The 27,506-nt window shown below is 37.2% G+C and overlaps 2 protein-coding genes across 10 annotated transcripts in view; one reads left to right on the forward strand and one right to left on the reverse strand.

Moving 5' to 3' along the window:
• The window catches only part of SNAPC3 (small nuclear RNA activating complex polypeptide 3), a 45,904-nt gene extending 37,227 nt beyond the window's left edge, over positions 1-8,677 (forward strand). For 3 of the 5 annotated variants that reach the window (XM_045469674.1, XM_045469675.1, XM_045469673.1), the window contains 3 exons: positions 2,027-2,191; positions 5,585-5,692; positions 6,917-8,677. In XM_045469674.1, coding sequence (XP_045325630.1) covers positions 2,027-2,191; positions 5,585-5,692; positions 6,917-7,064 — 421 coding nt within the window. In that variant the 3' untranslated portion in view covers positions 7,065-8,677. The remainder of the gene's footprint in view (positions 1-2,026; positions 2,192-5,584; positions 5,693-6,916) is intronic. The other 2 variants (XR_006710393.1, XM_045469676.1) reach the window with 2 other exon arrangements.
• Positions 8,678-10,618: 1,941 nt separating this feature from the next.
• PSIP1 (PC4 and SFRS1 interacting protein 1) overlaps positions 10,619-27,506 on the reverse strand; it is a 39,599-nt gene continuing 22,711 nt past the window's right edge. The window contains exons 7-16 of one of the 5 annotated variants that reach the window (XM_045469668.1): positions 25,605-25,701; positions 24,617-24,692; positions 19,593-19,821; positions 18,630-18,748; positions 15,895-15,950; positions 15,208-15,278; positions 14,898-14,999; positions 14,566-14,779; positions 13,049-13,160; positions 10,619-12,236 (exon numbers count right to left, since the gene is read on the reverse strand). In XM_045469668.1, coding sequence (XP_045325624.1) covers positions 12,176-12,236; positions 13,049-13,160; positions 14,566-14,779; positions 14,898-14,999; positions 15,208-15,278; positions 15,895-15,950; positions 18,630-18,748; positions 19,593-19,821; positions 24,617-24,692; positions 25,605-25,701 — 1,137 coding nt within the window. In that variant the 3' untranslated portion in view covers positions 10,619-12,175. Of the gene's footprint in view, positions 12,237-13,048; positions 13,161-14,565; positions 14,780-14,897; positions 15,000-15,207; positions 15,279-15,894; positions 15,951-16,636; positions 18,553-18,629; positions 18,749-19,592; positions 19,822-24,616; positions 24,693-25,604; positions 25,702-27,506 lie in introns of those variants that run through there. The other 4 variants (XM_045469669.1, XM_045469670.1, XM_045469671.1 and 1 more) reach the window with 4 other exon arrangements.

Raw genomic sequence — 27,506 nt, forward strand, 5'->3', positions numbered from 1 at the left:
CTTAAAAAAAGAACTTTTATGTGTTTTGGGAGAGAGAGCATGAGCAAGGTAGGGGTGGAGAGTGAGGGAGAGAATCCCAAGCAGGCTTCGTGCAGTCAGCACTGAGCCCCACGCGGGGCCCGAACTCACAAACCATGAGAGTATGACCTGAGCCGAAATCAAGAGTTGGACACTCAACCGACTGAGCCACCCAGGTGCCCCATGATTTGCTATGATTTCTCAGACAGTAGATAACACAAAGATTTTGAAGTGATCTATGCATACCTTTGGTCAGAAAAGTTTCTTTCTGAAGAAAAATTTTAACTTACCAGTACCTAGGGCAAGCCCACGAAATAACTGAATACATTTTAAAACCAGAGAGTGGCCCCTGGGTGGTTCATTTGGTTGAGTGTCCAACTCTTGATTTCAGCTTGACTCAGGATCCCAGGGTCATGGGATCGAGCCCCACACCTGGCTCCTGCTGGGCCTGGAGGCTGCTTAAGACTTGGCACCTGGGTGGCTCAGTTAAGCGTCCAACTCTTGATTTTGGCTCAAGTCACGATTTTACAGTTTGTGAGTTTGGGCCCCACATCGGGCTCAGTGCGGACAATGAGGAGCCTGCTTGGGCTTCTGTCTCTGTCTCTCTCTGCCCCTTCCCTGCTTGTGCTCTCCTCTGTCTCTCTCACAATGAATAAACTTTAAAAAAAAAAAAAAAAAAAAAGCCAATTTACAGCAAATCTTGTATTAAGCCATAGAGAAATCTAAAAAAAAAAAAAAAATGTAAATCCCACTTAAAGAATTTATTAGTCTCTTTCATATTTAGATGATAGCAGTAAATTAATCGTTCACTATTTTTTCTGCTTGTCCAGCGTATACTGTTGTTTGCCCGATGGGAGTATGTAAATCCATGGTTAAAAATCTGTAGCTAATGACCATGTTAATTAGGCCATACTTCTGTTGTCAGTGTCCCAGTGACTAGAGTACATATGTGTATTTTTTCTTGAGTATTTATCTGCATTCTTTCATTAGAGCAACTTGTGTGTGTATTCTAATGTGGCGGTTCTCAGACTTGTTCTCGGCATTCCTCACTACTCTAAATACTTGTGGACTCCAAAGAGCTTTTGATTATGTGGGCTATAGCTATCCATGTTTATCGTATTCGAGGTTGCAACTAAGAAATAATTTAAATATCCGCTAACTTAAACGATTCCATTAAATGTTAACAATAATTTGAGGGGGGGAAATAACTTTTCCACAACAAAATGAGAGGAGTGGCATTCTCCATTTCCCATTCAGTAGCTTCTGGACTATCGGTCCTTTATGAGTGAATAGGAATTGAAAAGGGCAAATGACATTTTTTCATAAAGATAATTTTGACCTCAGGAAGCACACTTTGAGAACTGTTGCTCTAATGGATACACAAGGAGTCAGAGTTCTTTTTTTATTTTTATTAAAAAAATTTTAACATTTATTTTAGAGTGCACGAGCCGAGAAGGGGCAGAGAGAAAGGGAGACAGAGTCCGAAGCAGGCTCCAGGCTCTGAGCTATCAGCACAGAGCCTGATGTGGGGCTTGAACCCCCGAACTGTAAGATCATGACCTGAGTTAAAGTCCGGCGCTTAACCGACTGAGCCACCCAGGAGCCCCTGTTTTTATTTTTAAAATTTTTAAAAAATATTTTTGAAAGAGAGACAGAGACAGCACAGTCGGAGGAGGGGCGGAGAGAGAGGGAGACACAGAATCCCAGGCAGGCTCCAGGCTCTGCACTGTCAGCAGAGAGCCCGATGTGGGGCTCGAACCCACAAGTTGTGAGATCATGACCTGAACCCAAGCCGGACACTTAACTGAGTGAGCCACCCAGGCGCCCCAAGAATCCAGAGTTCTTAATTTCAACATGTATCAACCACTAAGATTTTTGCCTCAAGACGGCAACTGTCGTTGAGTGGGTGAGCCAGGTTTTAAGAAATAATTGCGGTCATAGAGCGTTTTCTGTCATTTCTAGGTTTTTGAGGAGTAATGAAATACCATTGCCTTTTTGCCCCCTTCAGAACTATCATTGAGTGGTCAGAGTCCCATGATAGAGGCTATGGAAAATTTCAGACCGCTAAAATGGAAGATTTTACCTTCAATGACTTGTATATTAAACTGGGTTTTCCTTACTTATATTGTCACCAGGGAGACTGTGAGCATGTTGTCGTCATCACTGACATAAGGTAAGTGGCAGCATTTGGCAGCATTTTCTGTTTTTGTTTTTAACACGAGGAATAAAATTAGTCACCGCAGCCTGGCTTGGGAGCAGCAAAACTGTCCACTTTCCATAGAATGACCATCCATTTGCACGCTTTCTTTGGGGAAGATCTGTGATAAATACTTTACTGGTTATCAGAGGGTTGAAAATCTGTAAAGAAGTGTCTCCTTTGGAGGATTAAACAGGCAGTCCCCACCCACTTTGTACGTAGTCCCTTAGCTTATTGCCAGATTTGCAACTACGTCTAAGTCTCTTGTCTCTTTGCCAGAATTGTAAGATTTAAAAGCAACTGGGGGAAGGGAAGAGTAATTCTCATCTTTGACAAATGTGAAGTCTTAATGCTTTCATAAGTATAAAGGGGGAAGGACCAAAGTGGTTTAAAATCAGATTCCTTTTATTTTAAAATGAGCTAACTTTTGTGTAGCTGGCATCTCTCATGAATAAGGCTATTCATCTCCTTATTTCGGAATCGCAGTGTATGAAGGATCAACATATAGGAACAAGCCCTGCTCTCTCCCTGCTTTGGTTCCGAGGGACTGTTTTTATGTTTTATGCGAAGCACTGATCTACCTGTGCTTTTTATTATACCAGTGGTCGGAACCGATGCCCGGACAAATCCCTGTGTCCACTTCTCTTGGGTCTTAGGGACCGGTCTCTCCGAGTATCTGACCTCCCATGCACTCATTCTCAGGAAGCTCCCAGAGGAAGTACTTCACACAAAGAGTAAACCTTGGAATAGGGGGAGACATGAGGAGGACTCTCGGAGCGGGGAAAGGGAAATGCCAGCACGATGGCCGCGTAGCCGAGCTCCCGAGCAGCTTAGTCCCAAGACTGGGGCGCGGCCGAGAGCTCGGGAAGGACGTCTAGAAGTGCCAGACCTCCCGCTAACGCACAGCACACGTGGAGAGCACGTCTGTCCTTCTGTCAGGAAATACAGAACTGAATTAGCGACAGGTGCATCGAAACCTCATTAAGCAAATGCAAACATGAGGGAATTAGCAGCTAGAAAGCCACGTGTGGCTTGATAAAAGGCGCCTACGGTCAGTTGTGTGGTGTAGGTGTAAGTATTAGTTTGGCAGCATGTGAACATGCAATATTTTACCAGAATTAGTCTGGTTCCGTAGAGGAACGTCGAGGACCTAAATTTATTTATTTATTTATTTATTTTATTTTTTTTAATTTTTTTTTCAACGTTTATTTATTTTTGGGACAGAGAGAGACAAAGCATGAACGGGGGAGGGGCAGAGAGAGAGGGAGACACAGAATCGGAAACAGGCTCCAGGCTCTGAGCCATCAGCCCATAGCCTGACGCGGGGCTCGAACTCACGGACCGCGAGATCGTGACCTGGCTGAAGTCGGATGCTTAACCGACTGCGCCACCCAGGCGCCCCTCGAGGACCTAAATTTAAAAGAAGCCGTTAAGAATGCGAAAACAGTTGCCCTGAGGGAAAAAGAATTGCTGAAGCCAGAGTCAGGGGAGCTCATAACCCTCAGCTTTATAGGCCTTGAAATGATGTACGTTTCTTTGATAATGTGTTAAATTTTACAGAAGCTGTCACTCAAATGAAGGGGAATGTGCCTGAGAATTAGCATAAGATGGGAGACAATCCAGTTTTTTATGGTTTTAGTTTTATGGGTGCTTTTAAGTTTATTTATTTTGAGAGAGAGCACAAGCAGGGAAGGGCAGAGAGGGAGAGAGAGAACTCCAAGCAGGCCCTACACTGTCAGTGCGGAGCTGATGCAGGGCTCGAACCCATTGACTGCAAGATCATGACTTGAGCTGAAATCGGGAATCAGACGCTTAGCCGACTGAGCCGCCCAGGCCCCCATTTTACATTTCTTACTGAACAGCATTATCAGTCCTTACACTCGAGGCAGCTTGGGGAAACAGTTGACACTTACTAAGCATTTACAGCATGGGACTTTTCTAAGGAGTTAAAAAAAAATTTTTTTAAGATTTAAAGTTTTTTAACAACTGTCTTTTAAAAGATTTTATTTTTTATTTTAGAGAGAGAGAACATGTGCACAAGTAGGTGAGAGGGGCAGAAGGAGAATCTTTTCTCTCTTTAAATTTATTTTGAGAGCAAGTGAGCACAAGCAGGGGAGAAGGATAGAAGCAGAGGGAGAGAGAATCCCAAGCAGGCTCCGTGCCCAACGTGGAGCCCGATGCGGGGCTCAAGCTCAATAACTGCGAGATCAGGAACTGAGCTGATAACCAAATTTGGATGCACGACAGACTAAGTCCCCCAGGTCCCCCAAGGTTGTATTTTTAAGTAATCCCTACACCCAACATGGGGCCTGAACCCACACACCCGAGGCCAAGAGCCATTTGCTCTGCCGACGGAGCCAGCCAGGTGCCCCTTTTAAGGAACTTCTAAGTGTAGTTTTAGGCTACAAATCATTTTTACCTTCTAGGTGGATTAAAGTCTAAGACTTGGTAAATGGTTACAAGTGTATTAACCATTTCCTGATGGTAAAGTTGATATATTGCTACCCTTTCTTACTAAAAGAAAATCATTACATTTTAGAATTGTCAGGGACATTCAGAATACTCTTGTGCAGTCCCTTCATTTTTGGGGTGGAGAATCTGAGGTCCAGCATGGTTCAGGGACTTATTCAAACCCAGTCATCCGATCAATGGCGTAGTTGAGAGTGCCTTCCGTTTTCAGTTTACTTAATTCTGACACCTAACGTTTATTTATTTTTGGGACAGAGAGAGACAAAGCATGAACGGGGGAGGGGCAGAGAGAGAGGGAGACACAGAATCGGAAACAGGCTCCAGGCTCTGAGCCATCAGCCCAGAGCCCGACGCAGGGCTCGAACTCACGGACTGCGAGATCGTGACCTGGCTGAAGTCGGACGCTCAACCGACTGCGCCACCCAGGCGCCCCAATTCTGACACCTAAAACTGAAGTCCTGTCATCTCACATTATACCAGGAGTCAGATTTAGATTTTAATAAAGAGGACAGTAAACAGAGCCATGTACCACAGAACCAAATGGGTAAAACAGTTGCCCAAACTATGTTTCATAAAAAGGTATTGAGTAAAGCAGGGGCTTTCTGATGGAATACCTTTAAGATATGCTCCCTCTTAGTTCAAGCATATCCCCATAAAGAGCTTTGGGAAGTTTCACAGGAAAGAAAACATTGTTTAATCCAAAATGATCTTTCAGAGAATGTTTTTGTGGAACACAGTTTGGTCAGACCTAGTGAAATGAGTTTATACCTAAATCTTTTAGGAAAAAAAAAATGAAAAATATACCCACTATGTTAATGTTGAGGTACAGATACGTTTAATTCTTTACAGATCACACCAATTTGCATTTTAATATCTTCATTTACTTCTCATGTACACAAGGCTTGTGCATCGTGATGACTGCTTGGATAGGACCCTTTATCCCCTTCTTATCAAGAAGCATTGGTTATGGACCAGAAAATGTTTTGTTTGTAAAATGTACACAGCCAGGTAAGTTCATAATTATTTGAGAATTCCTGGTTTTCAGTAGTCAAGTACTTTCCGTTTCTAGTATTTCAATTTTTCCTATTTTGAATTTGAATCTAGGGACTTCTACTTTGGAGGTATAAATAGAAATGGTTTTATCTGGTAGGTTAAGTGCTGCAAAGTAGGTTACAACATTTTTAAACAGCAAGGAAACAAATTATATGTAATGAAAGTCCAGGGGTGGGTCAGACTTTGGATGAATCAATTCTGTGTCATCAGGGAGCCACGCTGTGTCTTGTATCTGAAATTTACAAAAGAAGCTTCATCCACAGCTTCTCCTCCATGAAAAAATAACACAGCGTCTCACGTATATAATGAGGTTAAAATACGGTTTCGTAAAATTTTTACTCTGTGGTACTTCATTTAGTTTGCTTTTTAACTGTGGATCATAGTTGGATAGAAGCATTCAGAAGAAAAGAGAGTAGCTGCGTATCGTAGATTTCTTTTGGGCTCCCTGCCCCCACCGAAATATGCTTTTCTAAATGATCAATAAGAAAACATGAGATAAATCGGTTACCAAACTGGCAATCAGGGAATGTAAAAACATACCAGGAGATGCAGAATTCAAATAGACTGAAAAAGTCTTTTCATCTCACTGTGACCAGTAACATTTCAGGCCGGAAAACAAAGTATCAGTTGAATATTACCCATATTCCCATTTGTATACACACTGTAACATTTTAACCTGAATTCTAGGTAAAACAGCTGGAGTTTGCAAATTAACCAGTACTAATTTACTGGTTTACACAAAAGTTTATCAGGTCTGTAGCATCTAATATATTGTGGGTTTTCCAAAATGGTGTAAATTTTAAGTTACTTGGAGGATAAGTGAGCCGTGGCTAAAGTGTATGACACATTCACATACGAATTTGTAGTTTTCTCTACTTACCTTTAAGAAGTCTTTCAGAGAAACAGCATTCTACAGGGTTTCTGTTAAGTTGCCCTTTTGCCTTGCAGAGTATTGGTAATAATATACATCTGTATTTATCTATCTACATACACACACATATACACATACGTACATACACAAAATAATATAAAGGATTATAAAGTATTGTTAAGATAGAATGATAAGGCAATAGTGGGAATGTTATATTTACACATTACCACGAGTTATAACTTACAGCATGTTAAAGAAAGTCCATTGTAATGATGTACATCTTTCTTTCTTTTTTTTTTTAATTACAGATGGGTGACGAACAATGACAGTTTTGCACCAGAGGACCCATGTTTCTTTTGTGATGTTTGCTTTCGGATGCTCCACTATGATTCAGAAGGCAACAAACTGGGAGAATTCCTTGCTTATCCTTATGTTGATCCTGGAACCTTTAATTAATAACAAAAGTACACCCTTGTGAAGTAACTACCCTGTGGATGGTTACTTTATTTCCAAAACATGTCACTGAGGAACAGGATCCACCCGAAACAATCAGCCAGTTACCCACCCCCCTGCACAAGTTCAGATCACAGGTTTTCTTACAAAGTAACTTGTGTTTAGAAATACTTTAGTATTTATTCTAAAATATGGTTATTATTTAGTGCCTCTGCCCATTAAGTGTGTTTATCTAAGTTGTAGGAGTACTTCATATATTTTGAATACAAATCCTTTGTCAGATTCAAGTGTTCTGATTTTTGCCCAGTCTGTGGCTTGTCTATTCATTCTGTGTCCAGAGTGGTTTTTGCTAATCTGTAATTAGAAAAATTCAGTTAATGATACATCAAGTGGTGGGAGTATTTTGAAAATTCTTTGAAGAGTGCGAGAGCTACACCTTGTGCAGAGCTACACCTTGTACCGTGAGGCTTCCAAGGTAAACATCATTCAATTATCTGTAATAAAAATGAGGAACAAGAATAAAAGTAGATTTGACAAATAACAGCATTAAGAATAGCTATTGTGTAATCTGTTCTCACAGTGGGTTCGTTTATAGTGTTTTGTTAGAAACTAGTAGGCACACTAAACATTTTAGTGAGACTCACTGCATGAATAATGAATGTGAAAGGATCCCGAGTATATATTCCTACCTTCACAAAAGTAACCTTTAAATTGAAGATTGATTTCTTGGGCAAGAATTTCTTCAGTTTAATGTTAAGAAAATAGATTTTGAGGCACCTGGCTGGCTCAGCTGGTACAGCATGCAACTCCTGATCTCAGGTTAGAAGTTCAAGCCCCACGTTGGGTATAGAGGTTACTTAAAAATAAAATCTTAAGAATAGAGGATTTTATGTACTATGACCACTGGGACATGGGTGGGACATGGGAAGTCAAGATCCTGTGGATTGCTAGGATCACTCATTCTTGGGCAATAATACCCAATATTCTATCAGAATCAGTTGGACCAGAGGTTTTGTGGTCCAGCTCTTTCATTTTTCTGGCCCCCTCACTCGGATAATCCTACTTCTTCTCTTTCATTCTGGTCCAGAGGACACCTTTGATGAATTCCAAGATCTAGGTCATTAGAGAAAATTGTAGTTATCTAGTTGTCTATATTGAAATGTTTTCTGGAAACTTTTGGTGGAAAGTTTAAGACTTCTAAGAATGCTGTAAAATTGTTCCTTTTAAACGTGTCATAAATTCTGCTCTCTTTCTTCTAGGTTATTCATTTAAAGTCAATTGAGTTCCACATTCCCTGGATGGTTAGGAGCAGACATTTACCATACAAGTCAAAACTGATGAATCCTTTAAGCCTGTATGTTTAAAAGATTGGCAGTGAAATGTTTTGTGGACTTAAGTACCACATACCCAATTAAGTCCATTGCTGTACAGAGGACACGCACCTGTTTCTGGTATGTGTAGTGACCGTCTCTTTCACTCATTCAGTGAGTACACCACCAGAGGATCAGTATAAAGAACTAAGAGATCCCTCCCGCCCTTGCCTGGCTTCAGTTGCTGCCTAAATGTTTACTTTCATGTTTCCAATGATGCTAATAAATTCAACAGATTGAAAATTCTGCTACAAACCTATTGATTTAACCAATTCCTAGAAGTTCCAGGGGTAAAAATGAATTTCTGCGTCCTTTATTTTTAAACTGCATTCCTTATAGTTCTTGCACTAGTATGCAAGAGTCTGTTTACTTCTATTCATTTTCCTTTCCTAGTCTCAAAACAGAAAATTCCAAAAAGTGCATTGTCCCAGTGGAAGCATTAATCCACATGTGGTGCCCATCAATTCATTTTAGTGGACGAAGAAGACTGTCAGTTAAAATATTACTGCTAGTAAAATTATTTTATCATTAATATTGTCCCGCTGGCTCTTAAGGTTAAACTTTCCCATCAAAATTACAAAGGCTCTGATATCTTTTTATCATTTCCTTGTGAAATCTAGAGGAAGAAAGGCTAACCTTGTTACTCCCAGAATTTGCCAGTGTATTGTTGGATACACAGGTGTCCCACCAAATTCAAGTCAAAAGAACTTCTAACTTTGAAATAGTCCTAAAAGAGGTCTTGAGTGAGGGATTTTATAGCTGTAAAAATCAGCGTTAAACATGACTTAAATTAACGTATTTTACCTGATGCAAAGCAAATATGAAAATACTGTAATGAACTTTATTTAATCAGTATCCTCTGTAGTTAGAATAAGATTTTGATATAATAGATGAGTGTGTGCAAAAATCAGTATTTAGAAAAGCAAAATTGGTTTATTTCTTTCAACCCCTGGTAAAATTATCCTTCTCCCAATCCAGTCACAATATCTTTATCATCTCTAAGGTTAGAGAACTAAATTAAAGATAAAAACATTTCTACCTACGTAGCGGTTCATTTCTTAAGGTTTGTAATTATGGGTTTGCTATTTCCAATAGATCATCCTTTCTCTGACCAGTGGGACAAAATAAGGTGTTAGTGAAGCCCTCACAGCCTTGTAAAAGCCTTTGCTCTTATGTAGGATTAGTTGGCAGACCTCATCTTGACCTGACCTCTTCAACCAGGTAAGTGTGTGTGGGTACACTATAATCAGTGTTATCAGCCAAAAGCGGGTAAAATATCTTCCTACTGTTTGAAATTACAGGATAAAACAGCAGAAGGCTTAAGATAGTCAAGTTGTTTATACATTGTTTCTCCAATTCAGATGGTACCTGTGAAATTTCTCCAAAGCAGCTAAGAAAACTTTAGACAATTCGTTCTATAGGGCCACAACGTACTCTCTTTTTCCAGAAAACTTTAACACTGATTTTTGAGGGAGACATAATCCAAAGCAGGCTCCAAGCTATCAGCACAGAGCCCACATGGAGCTCAAACTCACAAACTGTGAGATCATGACCTGAGCTTAAGTCAGATGCCCAACCGACTGAGCCACCCAGACACCCACTCTTTTAAATGTTATCCAGTGGTTGAAAAAACATGAAGTAGGTGGTTTATACCTACCAAAAGGAAAAAAATTTCCCCACTTTTGTTAGCTATCTCATTTAAATTGGTGACTTAACTTGTTCAGCACTGGAGTTTTGACCAAATACACAATTTAAATTGAGAAAATGCTCCTGAAAGTTATTGGTATTGATGACTTTTTAGGAGTTCTCACAGTGGTAGTTACCTGTGAATCAGCCTATGACAAACCAAAAACAGAAGGCCAGTTACGTTTAACACTATGTAAGTCAATGGTTTAGAGCAAGGCCAGCCCAAACACGCAGACATAAGTTATCAGAAAGCTATTATATATAGATCTCCTGAAGTTGAATATTCTGTGGTTTCTCAGTAAAACTGTTATCAATCTGCTGGGTCACAGAAGAAAAGGGAGGGTGAACAAAAAATAACATTTTTAGCTTCCTATAGATTTAGTTGTTACCCTGTCTCCCCAGGCAACACAATCTATATACCAAGTTAAGAAATTAACTCCGCTAGAAGCAAATCCAGAATTCCAAAAACATTTTTAAGTAGCAAAGAATTTACTAGTAGAGTTTGATAGAAAAATCCTTTAATCAAAACAAGTTTACAATGTTGACACTTATGGCTTAACTAGAATAAATCTGTTCAAATTTAAGTTGTATTAAGGACCAGATATAGTGTAATATCAATAGTTCCCTCAAAACAGTGGGTCCTGGTTCCATTGTAAGACCTCTCAAAAAGCAAAACTCCAATTGTTGAAATAATTCACACTTTTCATCTATAGATGAAAGCAATTACCTGAGAGGTCAAAAACATACAATGCATGTCACATGCAAACACTGGTATTAGTATTAAGCCTTTTCCCCATATTCATAGTTTTGAAACATGAGAAGTGTCTTAGCTACTGAAAACCACCAACTGACCTAATATTCAAAATATCTTAGAAATTCTATCTGCTAAATTACCCTTAAGTTTTGTTAACGTTGGCTTACCCTGACTTAAGTCCATATATATGAATATACAGACCATCGAAATACTCCTTTACTTTGTCTTACTGCCTCAGAGCAACATGTATTTCTAACTCCTTACAATTCTGTCACATGCAGGATCTCTAAATAATAATCCCCTTCTGATATAGCCTTGTTTTCAAATAGGTTAGTTTTCTTATATAGTATTTACTATTTACTGCGTAAGAATCATGGATTTTTTTTCCAATTAAAAAAATACTTAGTGACTTCCTTAAATGAGTGTGACTTTTTAAAAATTCAGAAACTTGAGACAGTTCTCAAAAATAAACTTTTATCATTTACTTTTAGTTTCAGCTACTAGTGCCTGTAAAGGATCTTAGATGGTAGAACCCTAAAGCCAGATTCATTCCTATATATACCTATTCTCCTTTCTGCAGGGAAGTCATGTGACTTCACTGAATTCCCAGCCATAAAACCTAAATTACCTTCGAAAGTTAACATGAGTTTTGTACCTCGTAGAATTGTCAGTTCAACGTCAGTTGGGTATCTAGTTGTCATACAAAAAGGCATACAGACCACAAATTGTTACAAAGCAGCAGGATAATAATGTAGCACAATGTAGACTGTGAGATTAAAATTAACTTTTGATAAAAGAAGTGAGTACTTGTATAGAAGTAACATTTTATCTACCATAAAAATGCATAACTCCTACAAAACCCACAAACAGTGAAAAGACAACTCTGGTAAATCCAATATTTGTAAAAACTATGCACAAAACCCACAGTATTTGGGAAAGAGGAAAGGTTTATACAAGTAGCAGTTTTAAAAATGTAACTTTTTTCTACTATCAATTACACGTTAACATACACACACTAATGGAAATTATGCTACAACCAATGTCTGGAAAAGCAGTTTAACATTTCCTAAATGAGTTTTCCCTCACACTTGGTGAATAATGTAGCTGTTAATACTGCACAAGTACAATTAGCAATAATGTTTAATTACTTTTAAACAAATATAAAGGGATTTTTCTCCCTCCAAACAAGTTTTCAACATCAAAACCTATGCTTATAAAAATTTAAAATTTTCAGCATTCTAAATATTTCAAATGAAAACCATTACAAACTTCTCAAATGTTCTTTATATTCCAGGTATGTCAACCTAATTATCTAGTGTAGAATCCTTCAGAGATATTTCAGTCTCTCTCTCTTCATTGGATGGCCTAAAGAAAGGAAAGAAAGGTGTGTCAACTGGGATTAGGGGCTCTTTTCCTTCAGGGGGAGGGGGAAAAACACATTAAATCTGTGCACTATGTTTTTAAGGCCACCAAAAGATTAAAGAAATAATAATCTTGACTTCCTTTTGTTCAAAATTTTATTTGACCATGTTGTGTCTTCTTCCTAAAGTAATACTGGGATCAAACACAAAATAACTCAGGGAAGCATCATGGCCCAGGCCCTTTCCATCATTTCCAGCTTTAAAATGAATTCTCTTTGAAAAACATGAAAAGGTTAGATCTGTGATACCAACACATTATAAACCTTAATAAAGAGAAGGGGTGACAAGCCACAGATGACAAGATTTCCCTGACTTTCAGAATTAGAAGGGATGCCTGATTCCAAGCCCTTCAAATGTGTAGAACAAAGCCAAGACTTGGAGAACCCCAGTTCAGTTAACTAGTTATTTAGAGTGGGTGCAGCAGAGAACAGCCTGTGATTTTAGTCTAATTTTTGTATTATCCTGTCACAATTCAAGAAAGTATAAATGTAAGTCACTATTAGAGCTGCATCAGTGAAAGAAATCCAAAGAATAGTTATTTAAACTGGAATCCTACCATCTAGCTCTAATCCTTTGAATACAGGCAAATTAACTGTAAATTGTATTTTTTTGTTTTTGCCTTTTTGATTTCCGTCTTGCTTCCTGAATTCAGGAACTGAGTGATCAAAATAGAATTCTTCTACAAATAACCTTGGAACAGCAATGTGACTTAAGAATTAAAAATCTACATTATGACCCATTAAAACCTGTCCTCACTTTTTCTTACTGCTGGCCTCATGCTTGTCTTTGCTTTCTTCACTGCTGTCTCCATTGTGCTGTGCTTGGTTACTGTCTGGAGCATCGGATCCTCCATTCAGAGTCTTTGAACCTTTAGAAGGGTTCCAAAGGAAAAACCGTTAGAGCTTCTAATGCTTTTAAGATATCCTCTAAAGAGTCAAAATAAAAAATAAAACCTGGCCCTGAGGTCTCTAGTACTTAATGTACCTCATCTGAAACCACACTGTAATCTTTTGGGTATAACTGAGGCACAGTAAGAAGCAGGGTTACTCTATATACCTATCCGTACAAGAACGGGGATTTTTTTTTTTCTTTTTTAAGTTCTTTATTTTGAGAGAGAGCCAGAGCAAAAGCACAAGCAGGAGAGGGGCAGAGAGAGAATCCCAAGCTGGCTCTGCACCGTCAGCACAGAGCCTGGCACAAGGTTCAGTCTCAGGAATGGTGAGATCGTGACCTGAACTAAAATCAAGAGTTGGATGCTTAACTGACTGAGCCACCCAAGCACCCCAGAAAGAGCATTTTTCATCTGATTACTCTATTTCTTATAAAAATGTGAATCACAGTAAAAAATTTTGTATTTCTCATTGGTATTTTATTAAAAAAATTTTTTTTAGTGTTTATTTTTGAAGGAGACAGACAGTACGTGGGCTGGGAGGGACAGAGAGAGAGGGAGACACAGAATCCAAAACAGGCTCCAGGCTCTGAGCTGTCAGCACAGAGCCCGATGGGGGGCTCGAACCCACGAACTGTGAGATCCTGACCTGAGGGAAGTCCGTCGCCCAACTGACTGTGCCAACCAGGCGCCCCTCTCATTCGTATTTTAGAACAAAAAGTGTCAAATGTACTATTTACTAATTGACACGATTTTATGTCCTATTACTAATTAAATGATGAGGGCACTTTCTAACAAATCTCTAAGGAGACCTGAATCATCATTCCCTAATGAGTAAAAACAATCCAACTCCTTTTGAATATTTTCTACATTAAGCAGCTCCTAAGACATTTAATAACATGGAATTGGGGGAAATGATAATAATACTGTGGTTCTAGGAGTCTGTCACAGAGGTACCCTAAAATATCTGTGGTGGAAATTGCGTATCTGGAATTGGCTCCCAAATTATCTTCAGGGAGGTCACAGAGAAGCCTGATGAGAGTAAAACAGGGCAATAATCGCAGAAGCTAGGTGATGGGGACCTGGAACTTCCTTTCTTGTCTACTGTGGGGTCAGAAATTTTTCCTAATTGAAGTGAAAAGAGAATAGTAACTGCTCATGGTATTATTACTAAACACTAGTATTTACTACTACATTAAGCTTGATGAAAATGATTTAAACTGAATGAAAAAGAAAAACCCAAGTGTTTACCCTTAGCTTCTCTTTTTCTAAGTGCTTTATGAGACCTCTTCATCATTTAATGCAGAGAAGATATTAATGAAATTACATATCAAAGCCATTTTGAAAAAGCAGTCCCAGCAGCAAACAACTTATTATCACATACCTGTTTGTTCCTTTTCTAGCTTTTTGTTTGGCCCTTTCTTCCCTTGATCTTTGGTTTTATTTGCTTCCTCATGCTGTCTTTGTTCGGCAAGAGATTTATTCAGCACTTGTGTGATCACAGAATCTCCTTCACCAACCAAAAACATATTCTTAAACTTGTTATACAACATTGTGGACTTTTCCATGATAATCTGGCTAACTTTGAATCGCCGTATCTGAGAAAACAAAATGTACACTCACAATTGTTTTTCTTCACTGATTTTTAAAACCTTGTTTCTTAACCAAGTGGTAATGAGAAAATTTTTAAAATCTGCACGATTCACGATCACTCACTTTTTTCAGCGTGGTGATCATCTCTGTGTGTTTCTGAGCTTGTTGCATCGTGACCTGAAGTGACGCAAGTTCATCCAAGGCCTCAATACATCTGTTCACGTCCTTCATGACAAAACAGTAACGTCATAACTGTTAATTACCACAGCCTGGATAATCTATTCCTAAAGATTACTTTAAAAATCTCAAACAAGGCAATACAAAATAGCCATAATAGTCCCACTTCTTAAATTATCCATACTTATAACATCATGAGAGAACATGAAGCTATAAAGGCAGTACTATATTTTTAAGTGAGGTATGAAACACTTACAAGATTATCAATTTTGAGTGAATTTTTAATTTCAGCATGTATCCTCTGAAGTCGAGAATCCATTGATGTTTCTATAAATTGAAATGTGAAACACAGTGAATAGTTTTTCCAAAACCCGTATTTCTGTATAAATCTACTAAGCAAAGCACAGTGACAAGACCTGGTGAATTTTTAAAAACGTTCTTAGTAATCTGCCCAGATCACTAAGAAGTTATTTGGCACATTTTAATATTTAGGAAAGCAGCGTTCATCATTTAAAGAAAAAAAAAATCACCTTCTAGCTGCATAGGTGTCTAAAATAAGCGGTCTGCATCCAGTAATTAACCCCTTTATGCCAATCCTTAGACAGCTGTTTCACCTTACACATTTAACCAAATAGAGAAACTCTATCTGAAACAATGAGATCTGTCAAAAATGGGAAAACATCTAACTTTTGGCAATGTTACAAAAACATGATCATCAAATAATGAGCAATAAAACCGCAAGCATGACTCCTTATTAGCAAGTTCACCTGATTATACTTAAAATACAAGGACTATAGAATCCGTTAGGGATCTGAAAAAGCACAATTATAGGGGATTTGAGAACTCTTACGAAATGATTTAAAAACCTACACATGAAAAATTAAATATATAACTTCCTTTCTATGTATAATTTTTATACATCTTAGGAAGGGAAATAACTAACCTCGCTTCTTCTCCACTTTCTTAACTTCTGGCTTCTTTCCTTCATCTTTATTCTGCCTATCAAATGTTAACACAAATATTTCAAAACGTTGGAACTTTGTGACTGATTAGCAAATGCCCACAATCCCTTATGTAAAAGCTAAAAAAATTTTTAAGCTAGAAAAGAGCCTAGATCACAAGGAATTGACTTGTAATGCATACAACTTTAGAATGCCACAGCATTAACTATAAACAAAAAATACATGTAAAAACGAACATGCTAAAATCTAGTGTTTCAGTGGCATCACAAATAATTTTGATGCTAGTCATGGTGAAACTTTTTTCCAATAGTAAATAGTGTGTTGCTTAAAGACCCAATTTCAGGGTCAGTGGACAAACATACCATAGTGGGAAAAGAATGCTTATAAACATTTCATGAAATCTACATAATTATTTTTAAAAGTAGTATGTCAAAACAGACTAACTTTTCCCACATCTCCAAGAGGGCAGACAGTTGAAGGAGTTGTTAAGTTTCAAGGTTAAACAGACTGTTCAAAGACAATAGTATTAAAACGGGGGTTTGGCCAATACATCAAACTTAAATGACATTCACTGACATTTACATACCATTATACAAAAGAAAAAGTACCATTTTACTGTAAATAACCCTTTAAAACAATTCCTAATTTCTAGTGTCTTGGCTTTGAGTTCGGGCCCTATTGTAAACCAATTGAAATAGACAAGAACAAAACAATATCTAAAAATCAGGTTTTTTTAAAAAAGACTTTATTTTAAAATTTTGGTTACAGTTTCATTTTTGTTTTCTTAACAAGTCTACTGTTTAATCTCTCAGGATTAAAAAAACAATTATTAAGATTCTAAAGAATTAAACAACAAAGGAATGTCAAGGGAAGGGCACAACTGCCCCCATTCTCTGGGGTATAAGAGCTATTCCAGTTTAACACCTAGCTTCAAAACAAAATGAATTTTTATATTTTCTAAATGAAATAATGTACAACCACCATCTTCTAACTTTCAAACACAAAGCTTCACCTTAAGCTTGGAAAAAACAAAACAAAACAAAACAAAACAAAAAAAAACTTAACAGGAATGATGGCCGACCTTAGTATGTAGTGTGTACCTTACAGGATTTTTTTTTTTTTTTTTTTTTAACAATCATAACACAGTAATGCCATTAATGAAGTCCTCAATTTAGAATCTGCAACATTCTTCCATCAAGGGGGGGGAGGGGGGAATTCAGTCCAATGAGTCTGTCTCGAGATCTTCATCTCTTGTTTGCTCCACTTGTATTCTCTTTTCAGTAACTGGATTAATGCTTTGAGCCCAAAATGAGATATATTTTTTATTACTGTAGATTACATGTTGTTTGGCTGGGAATACAATACAATAAACTTTATTTTGCATAATGCATTTCACACAAGCTGCATCTGAAATGCTTTACAGAGCAAAACTGTCCAAGTACAAAGTTTTGTAATAACAGGAGAAGGAAAGAAAACACAAATATTAGAATTTGAGAAAGTTACATTCGGAGGACATTCAAAAAGAAACTGAAACACATAAAGATAACTTTGAGATACTGAAGAAGGGCCGGGCTAGATTTACTAAGCAACGACTAATTTTCTATCTTAGTTTGGGGAGCACAATAAAGTCAAAAGTAACAAACAGTCCAACAACTCTTCAGTGAAAGGATAGAAAAGGATAGGCAATAAAAAGTAACTTTAACATATTTACAGAAACGGTCAAGTCTAACAGACTAGAGGGAGTAACATTTCTGAGCTTTAGATCTTTGATGTCACTCCACTCAAGCAGCTGAAACTGCTTATGTATTATCCTCCAAACAACTAAGAAAGCAGATAGTCAAACGCTATACTTGTGAAGAGACTTTGGCTCACAACTCTATCTTATAAAGAGAAAGTACAAATTAATTAAAGAATTCATTACTTATCGTTAAATGTGTCTTAGTGACCTACAGCATGTTTTTAAAATCACTTCCATTAACAAGAAACCAAGTTTAGTCAGAATAATGCAAGACGCTTCGCAACAAAATGCTTTTCAAAGAAAACTCAGAAGTGACAGTCTAAAGATAACTAGGAAAACAAATGTAATAAGCACGTGGAGTGTAATCATCACCAGTGCTATTTTCCTCCTAATAAAATTATGTTATAGAATAAAATTAAAGGGGAAAGAAATTCCCCACGGTAAGTGCGTATTGTCTCCAAGTATCAAAACTTAAGTCAGCTTGGAGCTTTTGTATCGCACACCTCCAACTCAAACCCTGTCAGCCTCTAGATTTACTTTTACTGGCTTCTCGGGTTTCCAGCTGTGCTCCTCTTATTGTTGCTGTTCTTTTGGAAAGAGGTCTGCTGGTGGCATGACAAGGATGTTTCCTTCTTCCTCCACCAACATATTATCACCACTTTCTGTATTTAATACTAAACAAGTAAACAGTAGAGGATGAGGACATTTTCAGCAAAGCCACTAACAGTTAAATCCTATCTGCACTTTCAGTTTAAATTAAAAATATTCACAAGTGATTACCTCTGAATTTCCTCCTCTTACTCAGCAAAGAATGAAGCCTGAAACATGATTATCATCATATATTGAAGACTGTTTTCTAACACAGGGGAGAAGTCACTTCTCTTAAAGGCTTCATCAAAGTCTGAAAAATGAGATTCTATCGTTTAAAAATTTCATGCTAGCTTAAAAAATCAAAATTTAGAATAAAAAAATACTTACTGCTCCGTTTCCATCTGTTCCTCTTGCTTGCGTTTTCTATCTGCTGCTTCTTTCTCATGTTGGCCTTTCAACATATTCCTTCTATGAGCAGTCTGAAAGTTTCTTCCACCTTTTCTCTTCTGTTTTGAGGATTAGGATGAATTTAGTTAACTACCAAGTCAGTGACTATGATTACAATCTTGGGAGGAAAAAAAAGCAACTGGTTTTCTTAAGGGACAAATACTTAAATGACTGATTTTTAAAAATCTCAGAATTATACATGTTGCTGTCTAAACTGAACTTTCCCTTGCTGATTCGGGGAATTAAAATCTATTTCCTGCACTGCTGTAATATACTAAGCGATGGCCTTTGGCTCAAAGTATGTCAGGCTGTTGGCCTCCACACTATGGTTCTGATTTCAGTACTGTTTACTGACAGGTACATTGCCTGGCTTCTCAAGTATTTGGAAATCAGGAAGAAAAAAAAAAAAAAAAGAAAAAGAAAAAAAAGATTCACACAAACCAGGTCTGTAGATCTCCAAGGCTACATACGGTACTTATTCCTAAACAACTGTGGCATTCAAATACCACTGATAAAACGTACACTAAATAGGCCTGAAGAGTAGTTAAGAATTTCACTGTAGGAAATAATAAAAATCCACGTATAAATGCATCTCTTTTAGGTCTTCTCTCGTCGCAGCTCATCTAGCTTAATTTCTACTTTTCTACCTTTTCTAGATAGGTGGGTTACTGGAGTAAACATTTGATTTCCGTATCATAATTGTGAAAGGTGAGATAAACTTAGAATTATAATAAAGTTTCAAGTATGGTTTTTAACACAGCTAATTCAAGTTTACTCAGAAAGGCAGGGAAATTCAGTTTTACTTTTAATCACATTCATACTTTCACAGATACTGAAAGCTTACGAGAGAAAAAGAACTACACAGGAAACCAAAAATAGAATAAGTATTTTACTTGATAGTACCTTTTCACTTTCTTGATCATCCCCTTCCTCTTCAGAATCAGAGGTTGATGTAACCCCTGTTTTAGCTGAATTTTTTCTTTTGGATTCAACTTCTTTCTTCCCCTCTTTTTTGTCTGGCTCTTTTCTTGGCTTATCTTCTTCTTTCTGGCCCTCTTCATCCTTTTTAAGCTGCTTTTTAGGTTGTTTTTCTTCTTGCCCCTTTTTCTTACTTTTGTCTTCTTCAGTTACCCTATTTTTGAAAATACAGCAATGGAAAATGAATTTTTAGGTATCATTATTCATTGTCTTTTAGCCATACTCTCCCAATCAAAGAAGTATTTTGGCTAAAAATGAGCAATCATTTACTTAGACAAATTTAACATATCTTCCAGTAAAATATGATTATCTTTACCATCCAGTAATAGAAAGAAAAGAACATCCTTTTCATATAAATTAGAAGACACAAAAATCATAGTGGCATTAAGGTAATAAAGTGATTTTCCCTTTGTTTTCCCAGTTTTTTGTCATGTTACTCATTCACTGAAAAAAAGAATACGGAGTATGACCTTCTGTGCCAAGATACTACTCTTCACTGTGGGGCCACGGCAGTGTATTAGATGGGTGAAAGAGCCAGATCTTCTACATCATTTTAAGAGTAACAGGTTTTAAAAAGAGTAGACTGGGAAAAGTACAATTGTAGAAGTGAACTGGTTATTATCAAATATGGCCATTTTAGAATTCAAAGAAATACTCCGCAAGGTACAAGGCTCCCAAATTACACACATAATGGTAAAATATATGGCCACTAAGCATAATGTCTAACGGTGCTAAATTCACTAGCAATAAGCATTCCCATCATCAGTGGATTTACAGACCTCATTAAAACTAAGTCAAAACTACCAAAACTGTCCAGTAAGCGTAACATTATCATTGGATGACATCTATGCTAATTAATACAGCAGAAATAAATATGAGTATTTAGTATTTATGATACGGTGTTAGGCTCTAGCAGAATCAAAGGATGCCAGTGCAGGGGCCCTTGGGTGGCTCAGTTGGTTGAGCATCTGACTTCAGCTCAGGTCATGATTTCCCGGTTTGAGTTTGAGCCCCGTGTTGGGCTCTGCACTGACAGCACGGAGCCTGGAGCCCACTTCGAGTTCTGTGTCTCCCTCTCTCTCTCTGCCCCCCTCCCCTGTTCATGGTCTCTTTTTCTCAAACATAGATAACATTAAAAAAAAAAAAAATGATGCCAGTGCTAACCACATAATTACTTCTATGGTATATACATTCGATGAAAGCAACCCCATAAAAAAATTACAAGTTTTAACAGCTGTTTAAAAAATATTTTTGGGGGGGCACCTGGGTGGCTCAATTGATTAAGTGTCCAACTCTTGATTTGGGCTCAGGTCATGATCTCTCAGTTTGTGAGATCAAGCCCCACGTCGGACTCTGTGCTGTCAGCACAGAGCCTGCTAGAGATTCTCTCCCTCCCCTTCTCTCTGCCCTTTCCCTGCCCATGCTCACTTGCTCTCAAAATAAACTTTTAAAAATAAAAAAATAAAATTAAGATTGATCTTTTTTACTGTTCTAGGAATTTCAGTGAGATTTTCAAAAATTACACAATTATATCAATGGGCCTGAGAGGTGGAAGAGACTTCAGATCATATAATTGGTCCAATATCTCAGTTCCAAATCCACTGACCACCTATCAGACACTGCTTCCTTGAACTCTTAGGAGATTATTAAACTGGAAGAGAAAAAATTCACTTTTTAACCTCTTTAGAAATTTGTCTTATTAACAACCATTATTGGCTATGCTTATTTTCAAATGTCATATGGGTTTCCTCATCAATTTCTAACCGATGGAAGAAAAGGCATGCGAGTAAAATCATTTAAAATTTTAAGTTTATACAAACTTTATATCTTAAGAGTGATACATACAGTGGAATACCATTCAGCTTTTTTTTTAAAACAGATTAAGAAGTGTACAATAAGGTCATAAGAGATGGGATTATTATTTCAAGGGTTTTTGAACAGTATCAAAGCAGATTGCCACAAAATTAACCTTCAGAGCTTGCTATAAACAAGTATTTTCCGAATGGTCCTCCATACCGCCTTTCATGAAAAACTCTTCTCCATAGCAACAATTTCCCTTTTTACTAGGTCAAGGCACAGTAGGAAACTATTTGTAAATAGTTAAAAAAAACTTGTTAACGTAAGCAAAAACTACTGCAAATACAACCCCAATTATCTCAGTCGCTTATAACAAATATTTCTTACTTTACATGAGAATTATAAGATGGTTTCAGCTCTTCTGGGTTCTATACCACTGTCATTTCAGGACTCACGGCAAAAAAGCTACCACTAACACATACATTCTGTTCTCATGATGGGAGAGCAAAAGTATAAGAAAAGCTTACATAGTTTAACTGCACTCCACACTGAGTTTGTGCTCAGATACACAGCTGAGAATAGCTATAACCGATACCCAGCCTACACATAATGTGAAGTGTCATTAAGTTACCACTATGTGAGGCTGTCCATAAATTGCCTTTGCAAAAAGCTCATGGATACAGAAATTTATGTAACACAATGTGACACTGACTCTGGGGCTGAGAAATTGAAAATCCTAATATATTATTATACAATAGGTAAAACTGTCATTTGTGATAACGTGAAAGAAAATTCAGTGAATGTGTGGCTTTGAGTGACAAGTTTTCAAGACCGAATGCTAGCATCTTAAGTTGGTTGTTACCAGGATAGATTTGATAGGGTACTTCAAGAAAGGAGTTTAAAAAAATAACAAAATGACAAAAGGAAAACCTAAAAATTCCACGCATTTCGGTGTTTAAAGTCACCTCCATCTTGTAAAAATTTCAAATTCAGAAAAAGACTAGGGTCAAAGATCCAATCAAGGGTATGAGCTGCCAGCCTCTCCTTAAGTATTTAAATTGGGCTACCGTGGTCCTTCAGATGAACAAATAGTTTCTAGGAAAGAGACCAAGGGGTTCTCAGGAAAATCTGTAAACTCAAAGTGAGTGCAAATTAAGTATAATAAGATAAGCATGTGGGGGCAGGGGGGCAGTGGGAATACAATTTTTTAAGCAAAAAAAATTGAGAAAAGGATTGAGAAAAAGGATTGAGAAAGTCCTATAAAAAGACCACCTGCATGGCTCAGTTGATTAAGTGGCCAACTTTGGCTCAGGTCATCTCACAGTTCGTGAGTTCAAGCCCTGCATTGGGCTCTCTGGTATCAGAGAGGAGCCCACTTCAGATCCTCTGTCCCCTTCGCTCTCCCTAAAATAAATAAATAAATAAAAGACCACTAGGCATGAAGCTGGCTCAAATAAAACACACACACTCACAATAAAGTATTATTAGCAAATGTAGTACAGCCTGCATCAAGAGAAATTAATGAAGATCTAAAAAGGAACCTTGGGTCCCTCCAACTCCCTACAGCCTGAAAGCAGACGGAATCCTACCCAGCTGATGAAGGTAATATTTTCCAATGACCTTTTCAGACACATCTAAGGACGATACTGAAAAAGTAAACTGTCACAGGATTAGCTAAAAGCCATGGAGAGATATGGTCTGGCAAGAGACTCTCAGGGAAAAACTGGGACCTAATCAAGGGAACCTTCCTTATACCTAACATCAGGAGATCTCACACTATTTTCCCAGAATTCTAGATTTCCTAGGGAACAATGACTACTCTATGCCTCTTAATCTTCTCCTTTCCAAACAGGCGTATTTATTTATTATGGTTCCCTATCCCAGATCTAGGTGTGTGATAAAAGGGAGAGGGGAGCAGATACCTTGTGTTTTCAGTTCCTAAGTCTCCAGATCAAGACCTTGTATCAATTATGAAATCCTAGACTTTATACCTAATGCCACGATTAGATTAGGAAGGGAATGAATAAGATTTGGCATGTTTAAAAAGAAAAACTCATCTGCATGTACCTAATTTCTTCACTACAGCAGTTAAAACCACGTTGTAATATTGTGCCAGTATTTTTGAGGATAGTTTAATAGCTAGCTTGGCAGTAAAACTCTTTAAACACATTTTAATCAAAAAGTACAAACTTCCATGTTCTGTAACTAAAATGTCCTATAAAAATGTTTCATATAAAACACTGTAAAAGCCTCTCTTAAATGACCAACACGCTTGAGCCTTCTCTATAAAATCTTTAAACATAAGAGCTAAAAAAGACTTTTGCCCTTTGTCTAAATATATACTCTCTCTCGTGAAGTTTCCACCCAGAAAAGTCATATAATAATACCCATATGCAGAAAAGAAAGGTGGCAAGAAAAAAAATTTTTTTTGTTGATAACTAAGTAGTTAGCATATCAAAATACTTTAAATTCACATTGCAAAAGTAATTTTAGTAGGGTTTTTTTTTTTTTCTTTTTTCTTTTTTTTTTTTTCAAGTAATCTCTATACCCAACGTGGAGCCTGAACTCATGACCTGGAGATCAAGGGTCACATGCTCTACTGACTGAGCCAGCCATTACTAAGGAGCCCCTTAGTAATATTTTTAAAAGTTATTCTAAAGGAACTAGAAAAGATTTGTGGAAATTGCTCCAAAAATACTTTGTCTAAAAATTCCTTGGGGCACCTGGGTGGCTCAGTTGGTTAAGCATCCAGCTCTTGGTCTCAGCTCAGGTCGTGATCTCACGGTTCATGAGTTCAAGCCCTACATTCGGCTCTATGCTGACAATGCACAGTCTGCTTTAAATTCTTTCTGTGCCCCCCCCCCACCCCGTGTGTCTCTCTTTCAAAATAAACTTTAAAAAATAGTTTGCTTAAAAAAACTATATTGCCTAACTTCTCTTTTATAGATTTACCCTGTATTATCTAAGTATCTTTATAACCTTGATATACCAAGAAAATGTCTTTAATGAAAGGATAATCACATCAGATTTTTCTGGATTCCCCATCAATTTTTACTTTTTACACAATGAAAAACTTTTCAATAGTTTTTTCCCATAATTTTTAGAATTACTAAAAAGTAACAGCAAATATCCTACATTAAAAATAAACTCACATGTCACTCTCTGAAGGGCAGGGCTGTTTTACCATTTTGGGTCTGCCTCTTGGTTTCGGAATCTTGACTTCTGTAGCTAACATTCACAAGGAAAAACAAAGTCAGTAACTACCCACTTTTCCTTTTAAGATGCAATTCTCACATACAAAGATTACAAATGGTATGTACTATAAGAATATTGGTTAGTGGTTTATTACAGATACTATCTTATTTATTAAGTTTTAAAGATAATATCCCCCAATGATTCAAATGAGCAACAACAGAATATTTAAAAGGGTCAATCAACAGTAATTTTCAATCTGTCCTTAGTATGTCTGAGAGGACTTCAAAGAACATCCCTCATTGTTTTAACAGGAATATCACAAAATTCAACTTTATAACAATACCACTTATAGTCAATCTCCATATACATATTACAATACTGTATATATATATGGTACATTTACATCTCTGAAAATCTGTATAATTCACTGAATTTTCTAACACCACTAATTTGATCCATTAAAATATTAGATTCCAAAATAAAAATTATGGAAACAAATCTCAGGATTTTTCTGGGTATTATGGATTTTCCCTTTTCAAAGAATCCTATTATGGAGTAGAAAAAAATGGGCTCCATTTTGTTAATTTTCTTTGTTTTACTTTGCCTTACTATTAGAGACATATCCTTCCAAACTACAGTGAAGCTTATGCTTTCTACAGTGAGAGGTAAAATAGATCCATCATTCATGGAATTTCATCTCACCACAGCCTCATTTGCAGCTATTAGGAGACATTTAGGTAAAACAGAAAATGAAAACAGTCCCAAGCAATTATTTTAAATCTAACTACTTTACCATAAAGCAGAAACCATGTTTATCTCCTTTGAAATGTATATATTATCCATAACCAATTACCTATCCACCTATTCGAAGGTATCTGAGGTACAACGCTGTAATGGTTTGAAATATTAATCACAAGCCAGAGATTTAAACATTAATAATCCTACCTGCAGGTCGCCCTCTTTTAGGACTCACTTTCAGATTAACAGATGCTGCTGCTGTTGTCACTACTCCCGCCTCCTCAGTTTCTACTTGTTTTTCTGCCTGAATCACAAAGATTTAATTAACTTACTTAGCAAACAGTAGGCATTTCAAATTTAATTCAACAGCAAAGATATCCCACTTTACGATACAAAGTTTACATATAACTGTGACTTGTACATGATTGTTATTTTTCAGTAGTGAACTCATCAGAGCGACATCCCCAAAAGCCACAACTAGCAGACTCTAGTGAACAATTCTAAGAAACAAAAAACATCAGGGGCACCTGGGTGGCTCAGTCAGTTAAGCATCTGACTTCAGCTCAGGTCATGATCTCGCGGTTCGTGAGTTCAAGCCCTGCACTGGGCTCTGTGCTGACAGCTCAGAGCCTGGAGCCTGCTTCAGATTCTGTGTCTCCCTCTCTCTGCCCCTCCCCCGCTCATGCTGTCTCTCTCTCAAAAATAAACATTAACAAAACAAAAACAAAAAAACATCACTTTTTAGATGTTCTCAGGCTAAAAAACACCAATTTGTAATACAGCTAACACTCGATGCAAAATGATGACCCAAGTATAATATGCTTAACCCACACATGCTTATAAATGTACTTTCACCGAGTATCTTAAAATCCTAACACTTTACATTGTGTACTTATGAGGGAACTTAAGTTAATATTCTAATATTAGTAAAGGGAAGAAATTAAGTTGCTGATATTTCTTATTCTTTAACTTTGTTAATATATACATGTTTTACTTTTGAATTAAGACTGAGATCTGCTGTGTTTCTCTAGGAGTTACTATTTTCTGTAAAGAGTGATTTACTACAGTAATCAATTGCAGTGCCCCTTTGCAAACTATGATGCCTGAAGAGACAAGAGCCCAAAATGAGTCAGTTTAATGGAGTCAAGCAGTAGAGTAGAACAAAGGTTAAAACCACCAATTAGAAAGGAAATGCAAACAACTTGATCATGATGGAAATGGGAGGAAAGAGACAGTGAAGAAAACAAAGACAAGGATGGGGGGGGGGCCCTAGGAGCTGCTTCCCCATGACCCATTATTTAAAATTCAGCATTAACTAAATTAACAAAAAAAGGCAATAAAGCATGAAAAGACATGCACAATCCAATCTTATTGACAAAACAACTTAAAAAATCTTTTAATCAACAATCTGATTCACAAACATTTAAGAGATAATGCCCAGTATTGGTAAGGAAATGAAGAATCATATACTGATTACTAATGATCAATAAACAGGCAACAGCTTTCTGAAAGAATATCTTTATATCAGCAATAAACAGGCAAATTTCTGATTTATCAATCCTACTTTTTAAGTTTTAGTTATCTATGTAATCTCTATACCCCAGGTGGTGCTTAAATTTACAACCCCTAGATATGAAGAGTCAGGCTCTTCTGACTGAGCCAGCCAGGCACCCCAGTAATCCCACTTCTAAGAATCTTTTTTATTTTAAACATTATTTTTGTTTTTATACTTTGAAAACAACAATGCATATTCAGAGCATTATCAAAAGTCAATTAACTCAGCTATGTTCACCCCTGAACTGTTCTCAAGGAACATTACAAAAATTGCTCCCTTAAACATTAGCTAAGGTTGTATTTCTAGAATTTTAATAATTTACATACCACCACCCCCCCATCTTGATTCAATAGCTCCCCTGGTGGGGAACCAGGCACCTGTTTTTTCTTTGTTTACCATTACCAAGCTCCCTACGTACTTAACGTTGAGAACCCAAGACTGTATGACAACTCTTCCTAGTGAGGTGTTAAGAGGGCAAAATCTTCTAAAATTCAGTTCAAACTGATGAGCTTTTCAGTGCAAAAAACAAAAACAAAAAAAACACACACCTCTCT

This window comes from Leopardus geoffroyi, chromosome D4, assembly GCF_018350155.1.
Source record: "Leopardus geoffroyi isolate Oge1 chromosome D4, O.geoffroyi_Oge1_pat1.0, whole genome shotgun sequence".
NCBI classification, from domain to species: domain Eukaryota; kingdom Metazoa; phylum Chordata; class Mammalia; order Carnivora; family Felidae; genus Leopardus; species Leopardus geoffroyi.